The 13,920-nt window shown below is 34.3% G+C and overlaps 1 protein-coding gene and 1 long non-coding RNA gene across 3 annotated transcripts in view; one reads left to right on the forward strand and one right to left on the reverse strand.

Annotated features, from left to right (window-relative positions):
• The window catches only part of LOC118736962, a gene marked incomplete at its 3' end in the record, with an annotated part of 246,938 nt that overhangs the window by 197,006 nt on the left and 36,012 nt on the right, over positions 1-13,920 (forward strand). For both annotated transcript variants that reach the window (XM_036467144.1, XM_036467145.1), the window contains 3 exon segments: positions 8,067-8,493; positions 12,024-12,161; positions 13,136-13,395. In XM_036467144.1, coding sequence (XP_036323037.1) covers positions 8,067-8,493; positions 12,024-12,161; positions 13,136-13,395 — 825 coding nt within the window.
• The window catches only part of LOC118736963, a 72,009-nt gene that overhangs the window by 48,678 nt on the left and 9,411 nt on the right, over positions 1-13,920 (reverse strand). The gene's annotated exons all lie outside the window — the stretch shown is intronic.

The following is a 13,920-nucleotide window of genomic DNA, read 5'->3' on the forward strand; positions in this document are numbered from 1 at the left end:
ACAAGCTCATACCAGTCAATAAACCAAACTTGAGTTCGCTAAATTTTTACTGACTGGTTTGGCTTATACTTTGGCTACATCCCTTATGTAGTATAAGTTGCTAGGCGCATTATATTTAAAATGTGTATGTATATAAATATGTCCTTATGTTACGGTGACCATCCGTCCTTTATTTTAACCCTCTCTTCTTTATAATTTTTTTTTCAAAATAAAGGACGCATTTTGTGCTTTATTTCTTAATCTGTCCTTTAAATCAGCATTAAATTTTTCAGAGGTACAGTTTTGAATAGAGAATATAAAATAATAAAAATGCCCCTTATAAAATAGAATGAAAACCTTCGGCAGTTAGTTTCGCATCTCTCTTAAGGGTTGCTATTTCATCGGTAATCTTTGTACAATCTATAAATCACGAATCACTGCTAATACCGATAAAAAATTAATATACATTCTTTAAGTAAAATTCTTAAAAGAAAAGGTAAAGTTGGGCACAGTACTTGTTGCACGCTGAGTTTCAAAACTGGCATTTAGTGTTCATAATTTACTGGAGCTTTACTTTTTCACTCATTTGTTTTTTTTTTTTTTTGTTTTAATGAAAGCTTATAAAGTTTGCGTGTTTAGGTGAGCCTGATTTGTGAATTTTTATTTAAAAATTTTTAGTGCAAAATGCAAAAAAAGTAGCAATTTTGAAAAAAATTTATTCTACTTTCCAATTAATAAATGTTACATAATAAAAACCAGTTGAAACCAATTGTTTGGTTCTCCCAAAACGAAAAAAAGTCACACACAAAAATTTAAAATGTTATAAAAAATTTTCAGCAAAATGAATTTTTTTTCGGTTTTTAGTAAAAATTTGGATATGCAGTTTAATAGATCATTAAATTTTATTATAATAAATAGCAAGGTGCAAGTGTCTAAGAGTTCCCGTTGATTTTTAATAATAAAAAAAAACGCATTTATTTCCCATTTCGCATGCAGATGTGCTCGAAGTGTTAGCGAAACAAAAATTATTAAAAATCAACGCAACTCTTAACCCGTTGCAACTTGCATTTATCATACTACAAATTTTTCTAAAAACATTTTTTTTTTTAATTTTGGTGAATTTTTTTATAACATTTCAAAATTTTCTTGTGAAATTATTCTTCATTTTGGATGAATTGTTTTCAATTAGGTTTTATTATGTAACATTTTTTAACTGGAACAGGAGAGTCGTTATTCTTCAAAATTGCTACTTTTTCTGCACTTTCAAAATTTGCGCTCAACTGGTCTTTTACTAGTTTTATAAGCTTCCATAAAAAAAAATAATTGAACTGGTTCAAAAATAAAGGCTCTACTGAATTACGAACATTAAATTCCAATTTTAAACCACTGTGTGCTGGCTTCGCCGTGTTGTATGAATTATGAGAAACGCATTTTGGCACTAAGGGTAAGCGTAATCCTGGAAATGAATTGGGTTTAATTTTTCGGAATCGGTTAAATCCCCGTTTACAATACCTTTAAATAAGGGAAACTTGTCCAATTAGATAATACAATGTACTAGTAAATGTTTGATTTAAATTATGATAGGTAAGGTACTTTTATCATTTTGAAAAAAAGTCCTTTATTTTACGTTGGTTAATATGGTCACCGTGCCTTATGTACGTATTTAGTTCCCTGCTATTAGACCCCTTTCAGACACGCCAAATCTTGATTTCAAGTCTGCTCGTTCGTAGGCGAAGGAGATGACTTTTCCCCTCTCTTCTTACCTCCTACGAACCGAGCAGACTTGAAAGCAAGACTTGACGTGTCTGAAAGCGGTCTTACATTTGCTGCTTGCGTAGCAACATAAAGCATAAAGCAATTTAGCGCTGCCGGAAAGTACACGGTCACGATTAAGTACGATCTTGCGTGTGCACAAACAAACTTAGGCGCCGGATTTCAAAGTGGTGTATGGTTCCGGTGCTGATGAGTATATGAAGGAAAATATTTAAAATGGACAAAATATATAAAATTAGATATAGTGATTTCGGGCATTTGAGAAAAATACTCACTTTGGACACAACTTCTAATTAATTTTTTATTAAGAATGAAATTTGAAACACATTTTAAAATCTTGCCCGTATTTGGCCGTGTTTAGACTAATAATAATAATAATAATAGATTGGATTCTGATATAAAAATTCATGTAAAATTTAACTGTCATCGGTGTTACCAATGCTGACCTTCTATATCACTTGACAGAAGAATTAACTATTAAATTGCAAAGTCAGAATTAAAATCAGTGATGACAGGTGAGCCCCAGGTGGGTTTTAACGTCACAATGTAGTTTTTGTGAAAATTCCAGATAGTGGGTATTGCATATCAGCCCTCGATATGTTCGTGTTTGGCCAAGCTTCTCCGCCGATTTGTGGCGTGCGCCTTGATGTTGTCACACAAAGGGAAGAACCAACAGTTTTACGCCGACCCCGAACGGCGATTGTATTTTTATGAGAAGCTGTTTTTCATGGCAAAAATACAGTCGGAGGTTTGCCATTGCCTGCCGAGGGGCGACCGCTGTTAAGAAAAAACATTTTTTTTTTTTTCTATATTTTTTTGCGATGTTGACCACGGCTTGAACCCAAGCACTGCGGAGTGGAAGCGCGCACTGCTAACCACTACACCGCAGCGGCCACTATAAGGAACGTGTAAAATGCAGAGCCTTCAGTTTGGTTCGTCAATTCCATGCTGCGATTTTTGAGACAATTTTTGTTCAGTAGAGAGAAAAAACGAAAGGCTGTTTACAAGATTGCTGCTCCTTTTAACTTTTCAGTACACAAATTAGGAGATTCAGGACTTTCATATTTTCATTTGCAATTGATATATGTATGTACTTATAATACTGTATATATATATATATAATTTTTTTTATTTATAAAAATGGCATTTGTTTCTTCTTTAGTTCAAAAAATTAGAAAAAACTGCATTCAAACTCTTTTAATAAATCCACAAATTAAAAAGTGACGCCTGTATTCAGTTCTATCGGTCGTCAAGGACCAGGAGTATTTGGTTTCAAAAAATGAGGAAATCATACATATGTATGTCAATCAATAAAAAATCATGTTTTCTTAATTTTTTATTTGTTTTACTGTTTTCTGCTATTTACAAATGTCGGACCAAAGTTATAATACCATTTCATGTTCATAAAATGTATGCGAATGTTAAGAGCCAAAGTAATAAGAAGTCATTTCTTATTCAAGCATTTAAAGAAGATAGGATAAGATGTAACATTTTATTAGAAATACATTTTTGCGAGAGACGTCGCAATATAAAGGATAATAAATTCACGTTTACTCTTTTGCGTCTACTCATATCACTCGTCTCAGCACTTCCGCAGTGTATGTATGTAATGTATGTACATTAGGGCGGGCCAATTTTTTTTTTCGACATCGTTCCTAGCAGATTCGGATTCTACATAAAATTCTAAGAAACAAGTCCGTTAGATCACAGCTCTAAAATTAATTTCGAGTCTGCCGAATTTTGAAAGAAGATATCTTTGACTGATGCTAAGTTAATATGCAAATTAATATTTACTAAAGTGTTGCTTATTTTATTTATTTTTTTCAATACAAATTTGTATTTTGTGGGTTTTTTGATACCAATAATTAATTTTTGATATCTGTTTCTTATTTAAACAACCGCAAGATGCAATCATTTGAAGATATCTTCTTTTGAAATTGCGCAGGCTGGAAATTGAAAGTAGAGCTATGGTCAGGATGAATTTTTTCCTTAGAATTTCATGAATAATCCGAATCTGCTAGGAACTATGTCGAAAATAATCGATCTATACAAATTGACCCGCCCTAATGTACAAACATATGTATGTGTATATAGCAGCACTTCGGTTCGTTTGCCTATGACCTTGCATTCCCGTTGTTCATCCTTCCAGATAAATTATTTCGCTTACATTGGCTACTTTATCAACGATTTGTCATTGCATTGTTTTCCCATTGTTAGAACTGCCATGCTTAAGATTTCCATTAGATATTTCGTGCGTGCGCCTAAAAGCCGGCTTATAAAATACAAGTGTGTGCTTAACGATGTGGAGAGGCGATGGCTGGACGTAGCGGCTTTAGATGCGTGTTTGACATTCATATGCCTTTACCCTGCAGGGAAAGCTAACCTGTTAGCGGTCTATCCTTTTTCAATGTCAGGGACTGGAATTTTTAACATTATAGTATTTCTGTGTGATCGGACAAGACATGTTTTACGCGAAAAATTTAAAGGGCTGTTACGATTATAATAAAACTGAAAGATCGTAGTACTTATTGTTCTAATGCTAAATTTCCATATGTAAGAAGTAACACCAACGGATTTAACGGCTTGCTTGTGCAGCAGACATTATTGAATATACTAATCAGTTTTGCGTTCGTTGGACATTTCCGGTTAATATCACTGTTTTGAAATATGCTGCAGAAAATTTTTTATTTATGTTTCAGTGTAGTTTTTTAAATTTGTATTTTTTTTTATTGTAATTTTTTAATTTATTTGTTTTTTTTTTTTAATAAAACTATTGCTTTTACCTTTCATTTAATTTTTATGGTACAAGTATTTATTTACATAACTTCGTCGTTTCTAACACCAAACTAGATAACTTGTAATTATATTTAAATTGAAATTGTAATTTATATTTAAATTGAAATAATTATATGCATTTACTTAGATTAAAAATCTTTACGCCTCCAAGCAGATTCGAACCTGCGATCCCAGAACCAGAGTCGATAGTCTTCACGCGACGCCACAGCTGACAATTTGTAAGAAAAGCAATTAATTGCATTTTATTTTTAATTTTGCCAGTTGCAGATGTCGCTGAACGCTTTTGTAAATTGTTCGAGATTGTCGAACTGGTAGGCCATCGCTTTAGCTCATACTAGTTAATGAATTGACTTTTTTACTGACTGGTTTGTCTTTTCACTGCAGGGTACTTACATACTATTGCTTTTGTGTTTTTCTCATGTAGTTACATAAATATGTATGTACATATGTATATGCATTTGCTTTTGTTCTCAAGCCATATGTAGCTCTAGCTTGGTTATCAATTTTATTTATGTTTCATTACACATATCCATATGTATGTATGCACATATTTGTATATCTGTATCTATAGTTTGGCTCTGTTTTTGTTGTCCTCATTTGTTGCTTATCAATATGCAATAAAAATAAATAAAGAAATTTCAACAATGTCCTTATTATTAAACATGAAACGAGCCTTACTTACGAACTTCTGAAGATATACAAATTTATTGCATAAATACGAGTACATGCAGACGCATATGTGTGCATATTTAAGTATAATCCAGCTTAGTCGGTAGTTAATGTGTAAAATTACTGTTGCCATTTCATATCTACTGTTTTTGTTTATAATTTGACGGTTTATTGAAAAATTTTTTGTTTCCATTGCGTTATAAAATCGACGAAAATTGAAATTTCGCAAATCAAGTTGTATTCGAAATGTACTCAGTCGGTTTTTTATTCCATCGTGAACAAACAAAATTCACAAAGCCTTTAGCTGGTGGGCCGTTACACATTTGGAGTTTTAATGTGTATGTATTTACGTGTACGTATATATGTATCTACATATGTAGGTATTTCGTACTTTTACTCTTGTCAACTTACAAACTATTCAATTTCAGCTGTTAGTCAAGGCTGCCTGCAATAGGCCGCGCTACTCGTCCATGTTGATTTCAATACTGTTTTTGCCTAATACCGATTATATTTTTTATATTAGAAAAAAAGCATTGGCAGATTAAAGTAAGAAAAAGCACCAAAACACATACTAATTACATTTAAATATTATTAAATTTAAATGAGCAGGACCTTGTTGTATTCGTGAAAGCTCATGCATTGACGTGTAAGTATCCAGAAGTTAACGGGCTCTTTCAAATTGATGGTATTACCGAAAGTAAGGTTTTTCTTTTTTAATTTTTTATGCATGCAAAATTATCGATGAATTAATGATTTGCTCCTAAACTACTAATCCGGTTGGAAAATATCGTTTACGTAGAACATAGTAAATTTAAAAAGCTTCACTATTGTAGAGAGAAATTTAAGATTCACCAGCTATATAAAAAAAAATATCCGATTAAGTGAGTGCACTTTTTCACATCTCTAAACACCGATATTTGTCTATATCTCAAAAACTACTATACTTTGTGAAATTTTGACATCCTTTTCGGCGGAAAATTTTACATAATCAGTGATGGTGTGGGGATACAGCTTGGATTTCCTGTAAACGAGTGTAAATATCAAATATTAGATATTTAGTTTTCTCTAATTACTTTCAGTTCACACCGCTATCATCAATTCCAATGGTACTATTTTCATTTCAATATTCAATATGGTTCAGTTATACAGGACTACAATAAGTCGTGGAGTAAACCTACCGGGGAAAACACTCCGAAACACTTCCCATAAGTACAGTTGAAATTGTGCATAGTATGAAGAACACGATTTTTTTGAATCGCTATATCCCAGAAATGGCAATTCTTAGAAAGAAAAATTGTATAACAGTTTTTGTAGATAATCTAGACTTTTGTTTTACCCATTTTTGTGATAAAGCTCATAACGCCAATGCATTGAATGCGCTCTGCAATCGTTTAGTAGCCAAATCTACTTTTCCTCCTGCTGGAAGCCATTTCGAATACTGAGTCCCTCAAGAAGTTTAGTAGCATACAGGGCAGGAGTGGCCGACTTATATTTACATATATACGCTGGCTTGGAGGTACACCTGGACACATTGGCATCGAGGTTTGGTGACATCAAATGCCTTTGAGTTAGATCTAAATTTTGTTAAGATATGCAGGAAATGTGGAACGAATGAGGAGAGTAGCTAATGACCAGCCATTATTATGCTCCTAGAAAACCCACGTTTTTACAAAACCTAAAGGCAGCTTCCAAAAGAGAAAGAATAATCCTCATAACCTCAAAGGTGATGTCGATAAATCCATACTTATTTCTTTGACGTTATCGATAATCGGTCTAAGTACAAATACGTTCAGTAATCTGTGCCAGGCGCTGTAAATAAAAGGTATCTCTACAAAATTGTCCGCTTTTTTCGAAACTGCTCTAATATTTCTGAAAATACCGAAAAAAAAATCCATAACAACAACAAAAATCACTTTTATCTTCTCCTTAAAAATAGCAAATGATTAATTAAGAATAAAAAGTAAAAAAAAAAAAACAATTTTTTTGCTAGAAATATTGAAACTGAAGACTTTTCAATATTTTCTGGGAAAAAGCCCATTGGTAATGTTTTTTGACTTTTATTTAATTACTCCTTAAATAACAGTTATCTCTCATTTTTATTTTATAAATCCAAAACAACAATTATTCTTGATTTTTATCTAATAATCTACAAATAAGAGTTAATTTTGATTTTAAAATTATATATATTAGATAACAGTTATTGAAGATTTTTATTTATAAAATTCATAAATAAAAATCAATCTTAAATCAAATAAAATCAATCTACTTTTAAAAGTCATCAATATAAATCTGTCAGTGACTTTTATTTTTTAAATCATACTTTTAAAAGTCATTTGTATAAATCGTAGTAAACTTTTGTTCTCCAATACCTTTTTAATTGCGAAAAATGATAATGACTTTTATACGTATGACTTAAAACATAAAAGTCGGTGACTGATTTATATCGATGACTTTTATAAATGAAAGCCTTCAATAATTTTTATCGAAGACATATAATATAAAAATCACAAATAACTCTTATTTGCAGATTATTTAGACAAACATCAAAAATAATTGTCATTTTGTGTTTATGAAAAAAAAATCAAAAATAATTGTTATTTTTTCAAAATTTTCCCTAAAAATTACAAATAAAAATTGATTTTCTAGAAGTCGACTGCTATGTATCACTTATTTGAAGAACATTTCCTTCATAGTGAATTTTTCAATGACGGTTTTCATCAATAACTGTTATGTTCGGTCCCTGATTTAAAATGGTATACTCCTAAAACAAACTATCTTTAAAAATTTGGTGTACACAGGTCCTTTTAATCATTTGGCTCAAAATAAAATTTCCTTTTCTCTCTTTTCAGCCTTAAAAAGTTGCACAAAGTGCAGCTACTCGTCTCCGAGGCGAACGTCTTCTATCATCCAAATTTGGAGCGTCAACTGCGCACCAACTACGGCGCCAACTCCAACTCCAACGCCGCTGCTCGAGTGCGTGACTCTGTCATTGGCACTGGCCAATTTAGTGTTAATCAATATGATTTGAATTTCGTGTGGCAACAAATGGAGGCGTACGCAAATAACACAACCAACAACAATGCCAGCGATGCAGAAATGCCAGGCAGTGATGTTAGCAGCGCGGCGGAGCGCAAAGCAAAGGATTCTGCGGGCGGTGCAGCACGTTCCAGCGAGGATATCGCAACAAAAAATTATCGCTACTTTACAACGCAGTCGGGTGTGGACTTCAAGAGTAGTACGCAGTTGATTTTCGATGTGCTAATGCAGATAATTGAGGTGAGTGAATAAAATATGAAATCGACGCGGAAGATAGTGATTCTGAAATATGTACATATATTAGCGCGTTGTGTGTGCTTGGCATACAGAGTATCTACGCGAAAAGTTGCAAATTGCTTGGTGTAACTTGTAACTTCCAACTTGCGGCAATTCGTGCAACATGCAAAATCAATCAAAATTTTCGCCAACAGCAAATAAGTATTAGTAGTACGGCGCGGTCGCGTACCGCTGCCATTGCTGCTGGAATTTATGGCGATGTGCATGCAGCAGATGGCAGCGCGATATGACAAAACTCGAATTAAAATTCATTAAGCGTACACCAACGGCGCTTTTAAGGACATTCGACTGGCTTATTGATGGTGTTAGTTAATTGGTTGGGTTGCTTAAGCGCCGCTCCAATGACTGCAGGCACTTTAGTCAGTCCCGACTATTGCCAAATGGCATGGCATGGAATTGGAATTGCACTGCCGCCGTGCAGACTGGGGCTTGGTGCATGCGCGTCGTACATACATACATACATACATACATAGTGAATGCACTTTGCATGCCGCACGCAATTGCCAAACGTGGCGCACAGCGTAACTGCTGGAATGCTGGGCAACTAACTACTCGTACTCCCAGCGCACGCAGCCTATGACGACAAATAGTTTTTGACATAAATTCACTTGCTGTGGCATGCGAAATTCGCGAGCTTAAAACAAGCGAGTAGCAGTCGAGCAGCACGAAATTTTGTGAAGCCTAAACGATTTTTCTATGCATACATACATGTACGTGCATGTATACATATATAAATATACATATATGAGTGCTCCAAATGGTTCGTGATAGCTTTAGTTAGTGTTGTCCTTGATGCTAAGCGTAGTTGTGGCATTTGGGTGGCAAAGTTCTAGTTTTAAGTGACAAAGGTCTTGCTGCTGTCAAATAAATTGAGTGGCATACATGCGAGAGCATCGCCGCTAAATGGTTGCTGTCAGATTTTGGCCTTGCTTCGCTTCAACTACTGCCGGCACTCCTTATCCTGTTCAAATCTCAAATGTAAGCTGCATGCGCTCGCTCACGTACGCATGGATAACGCTCTGCTACGTTTTTTTGTGGGAATTCGTATACGCCACATTTTAACATCCATGCTACATACATATATTTTTGAGGGAGCGAAACAAAGAGCCGACCGCAGTGGCGTTTATAAAAATTCGTAAACTTTAATGCACCTAACTTTCATATGTGTTTTTTGAACTAATGAAGTTAAAAGCGTAAACAAATCTTTACCAATTCCTCAATTCCTCATTAGCTCAAAGACCGATATTAGATTAAACCATAGGGGGTTAAGTGTAACATTAAACATATTTTGCACCGTGTAAGGGCAACATTTTTTGGAAGAAACGGAATTACCATTAATCAATACCTTTTTAACCGACTTCACACAAAGGAGAAGGTTATCTATTCGTCGGAATGTTTTTTTATATTAAAAATTTTTTTTTATGTATGTTACCGCATAACTTTGCACCACGTTAACCGATTTCTATAATTACCCCACAGGTGGTGCCATACTAATTTGGTTAAAATCCGATCATTGGATCATGAAGAAATTAACAATAAGCTTAAATTTTTATATGAGAGTTGAAGTCGGTTTGGTTTTTTGCTTAAAAATTACTTGTTTATAATACAGTGACTCAAAGAAATGACCACGTGCTAATTTTTTTATTTTTAAATATTCGTAATGTTTTCGACCTAATTATTTTTTTGTTATTTTTTCTATAAAAATACCTTCCAAGCGTTAAACAAAGCAATGAAATCACAGTTGCAAACGTGATACAAAATTCAACAAATTTTCTTTAAAATTTCAATTTTTTAATCTGAATCTTTAGAACGTTTTTGGGCAATCAGTTTTATAGCCCATACAATTTAAAAACCTGGCTTTAGTTTAGTTCTTAAAACCTAACTGGATTTTTTAGCCGTTTGAGACTTTCACTTCATTAGATTAAAATTGTATTGGCTATAAATCTGCATACCGGAAAATGAAAGATTCAGATTAAAAAGTTGAAGTTTAGATGAAAATTTGTTGAATTTTCCTAAATTCGAAGCTATGATTTATATTGCTTTGGTTAAAGCTTGGACAGTATTTTTATAGAAAAGTAACAAAGAAAATTTAGCTCGAAAAACATTACGAATATTAAAAAAAATGAGCCCGGGTCAGGAGTTATTTTGAGTAACTGTATGTAGAGATAAATGTTTGCCTAATGCTAGGGTTACTATGCATGCGTATTCCGCCGATATTTTGTACTGGCGATTTTTTCGGAACAAAAAAATACGAAACAAACAAACAAACACATCGTTTTTTGTTGCGTCGAAGTCGTCAGAATACGCATGCATAATAACCGTTTCCTAAGAAGATTTTTAGAGAGGAATCACCAACATGTGGCGTATAAACCATAACAAAAAATAGCAATTTTGCTAAAAATTTATCTATGTTTACGCCCAAATAACGAAAGGCCTTACGAATGGTCTGGCTACTGAAGAATGGAAATGTTAAAAATTCAATTACTATTTTCCTCATCAGTTAAATAAATTATTACAATATGGATGTCAAAAATATTTTTAGAGAGGTTTTCCACCTGTTAAATATTCAAATTAAATTTATTTAAAAAGTAATACCAATTGGTGTTAACTCAAAGAAAAGATGCTTAAGAAATCCTTTTTTGTTACAGCTCTGACATCTGATTCTTTCTCTGGTTAAGATTAAAGTATCAGCTTTGTTCCATACGCCTTTTGAGCCGTTTCGGTAATTAGGGCTTAAAAATAACTTACTCTCTCGTAAGTGTCAAAAATGTGTCAAAATGTACCAAAAAACCACATTTCGTGACCGGAATTAACAAATCAACTGTTTCACTTGTTTTTGATTTTGCGATTTGACAAATGTGGAAAACAGTTAAAGTTTATTAATTTGCAACGTATTCCCTCTCTACTACACGTTTTAATATAGCGTGAGGGACGTGTTCTGGGCTATTTTGGGCACCCGCGGGCTCGTGTGGAACAATCGTATCTTGGCACGGATCCGGAAGTACGAGTCAGGACTTGGGAAACCAACCCAGAGCTTAGATGAGACAGAATCCTGATTTCACAAGTTGTGGACTAGGACAGAACAGTTACTACCAGCATAAAATAGGGCTCGCTGAGGCTGATCCCAAAAAAGAACTTCTCACCGAAATATGAATGAGACTTATTTTCTAATCAGTCGAAGTATTTTCTAATCAGTCTAACTATGCGACTGCTTTCAGACCCATGGTAGATCGTTGGCGGTGACTAGGCTTGAGGTGACAGTTTTTTTTTGGCGCCCGATGCGCCATTTCAAGGAGGGCTGTAATTGTCCTTAAATCTTTAGGCCTTGAAAACAATTAATTTCGAATAATTTCGAAGCTATCTATAACCACCTCTCTTAAAGCTACCACAAGCTTGTTAAAGCAACTCAACTCAACTATCTTTGTAATTCCATTGTTACATGTGTTTTCTGTTTTTTTTTATATCTATTACAGCACAATCACATTTTGGTTTTACCAAATCTGGTGAAATTCACTGAAATATGCGAAAGTCGTGATCAAATCAAATGGATTAAGGAGAAAGCTTTAAAACTGCAAGAGACAATACCAATGGATGACACAATTTCACATCAGGTATGTATTAAGAAATGTATAAAAAACAAAAAAACAAAAAGCAAAACAGAAAACCATATCATCATACTTGTGGCACATCTCATTTCAAGATTGCTGATTAAAGTTGCTCATTTAAGGGCAGTGTTGCCATCATTGATTATCGTTGTTGTTGTTCTTGCACACAATTTGTGCAATTGTTTTTTTTTTTTTGCTTTCATTCGTTGATAGTTTTTGGTATTTTTTGCCATTTCTTCTATTCGCATGTTTGGCTATAATTCCAGCCATGTTGCAACTTGTAACTTACCAACTCGGTACTTAGCACTTTCAATGCAGCAAGACGTGTCCAATTGCATGTGCCACATCACATATCGTTGTTTGTCTGCTTGTTTACCGCTGGGTGTGCGTGTGTGGGTGCAGCTGGTGGCAATTGAACCTAAACGAATTTGTTACGTTGATTCTCTCGTACTGACCGGTGAGTGGTCGTTTACACTCTTTTTGCTGCTCAAGTAACTTATCGGCAGTTCTGTCTTAGAATTCGCTATAAGCAAGTTTGCATTAGCTGCCAAGTGACGTGACTTTTTGTTTGTGTGTTTCTTGTGAATACATACATACATGTGTAGGTCTGTCTGTCTGTCTGTCTGTCTGCTTAACAGCTTACATGTCTGTCTGTCCATCTGTTTCAAGTGCTGGTCGATTTCGTCGTCTACCAAGTGCCACCTTGTTTTCCCAAGTAATATCGTAACACTTTGTGGTGATTGCATATAGCTTGGCTTACAAATATTTACATACATACATACGATTTGCTGAGTCTGTATGCGGTGCTGTGTGATTTCTGCATTACCTTTGTCCTCATTTAACCCACCCGTTTACACATTACAGACATACATTTTTTTTTTGTTTTTTTTTTTTACTTTTACTTAAAGTCGTTTTTGTGTCTTATTCGTCTACATTTTTCTTTTTTTTTCACTCTTTAATTTTTTTTCTTTACTTTGCAGCACTTAATCTACTTACTGTGCAAGACGCAAGCCATGCTGATACCCACACTTGGCGAATTGCAACAATTGTGCCAGCTCATTGGCAATTATTTGAAGAGTTCGCACATCTTCATACGAAATGCAACGCTGGCCGGACTGCTCTGTCTGCTCGAATGCTGTTCGAAGACCAATACCACCATTGGCAAGTTGAGTGAAGAGTTGGCTCTGCTGCGCGAACTGATTGTGGGCTACATCAATCGTCATGGGATTATCGATGTGAGGTGAGTAGTCAGCGCACTCAGTCAATTGCTATGGGAATTCTTATCCATGAAGGCATGCTAGTGTGTTCGTGGGTGTGTGTGTGTGAGGTCTAACCGTTATCTGTAAATGCTTTTACAGTTGTTTAGCTTCGGCTAAGCCAACAAACGTACGAAGAAAATCAGATTAAGGCCAATGAAGTTAACCTGAACTTGGAACGATGCTTAACTGCTGAGCGTTTATGCAGAAGCTGTCTTTGAGTTTGTTTGTGTGTATTACATAGTGGGTCGTATAATGGAGAGATTAGCTCATTAAAATGCTTTTGAAGAAAATTTCTGTTGAATAATTTGTCTATTATTCTTTTGTTGCTTCAGTGGTTTCTATGACAATCTAATCGATCCGAATCACTTAACTGCGATATCATTTAAGTTGAATAAACTCTATAAAGTTCAATACCCCGCATAGTTTTTTGTATTCCCAACAGGACATTTGATCCCTTAACACTTTGATATATCCGCATTGTTGAAAAAAGGAAAAATAACAACATA

This window comes from Rhagoletis pomonella, unplaced genomic scaffold (genome assembly GCF_013731165.1).
Source record: "Rhagoletis pomonella isolate Grant_MI unplaced genomic scaffold, Rhpom_1.0 Rhpom_scaffold_00004, whole genome shotgun sequence".
Lineage (NCBI taxonomy): Eukaryota > Metazoa > Arthropoda > Insecta > Diptera > Tephritidae > Rhagoletis > Rhagoletis pomonella.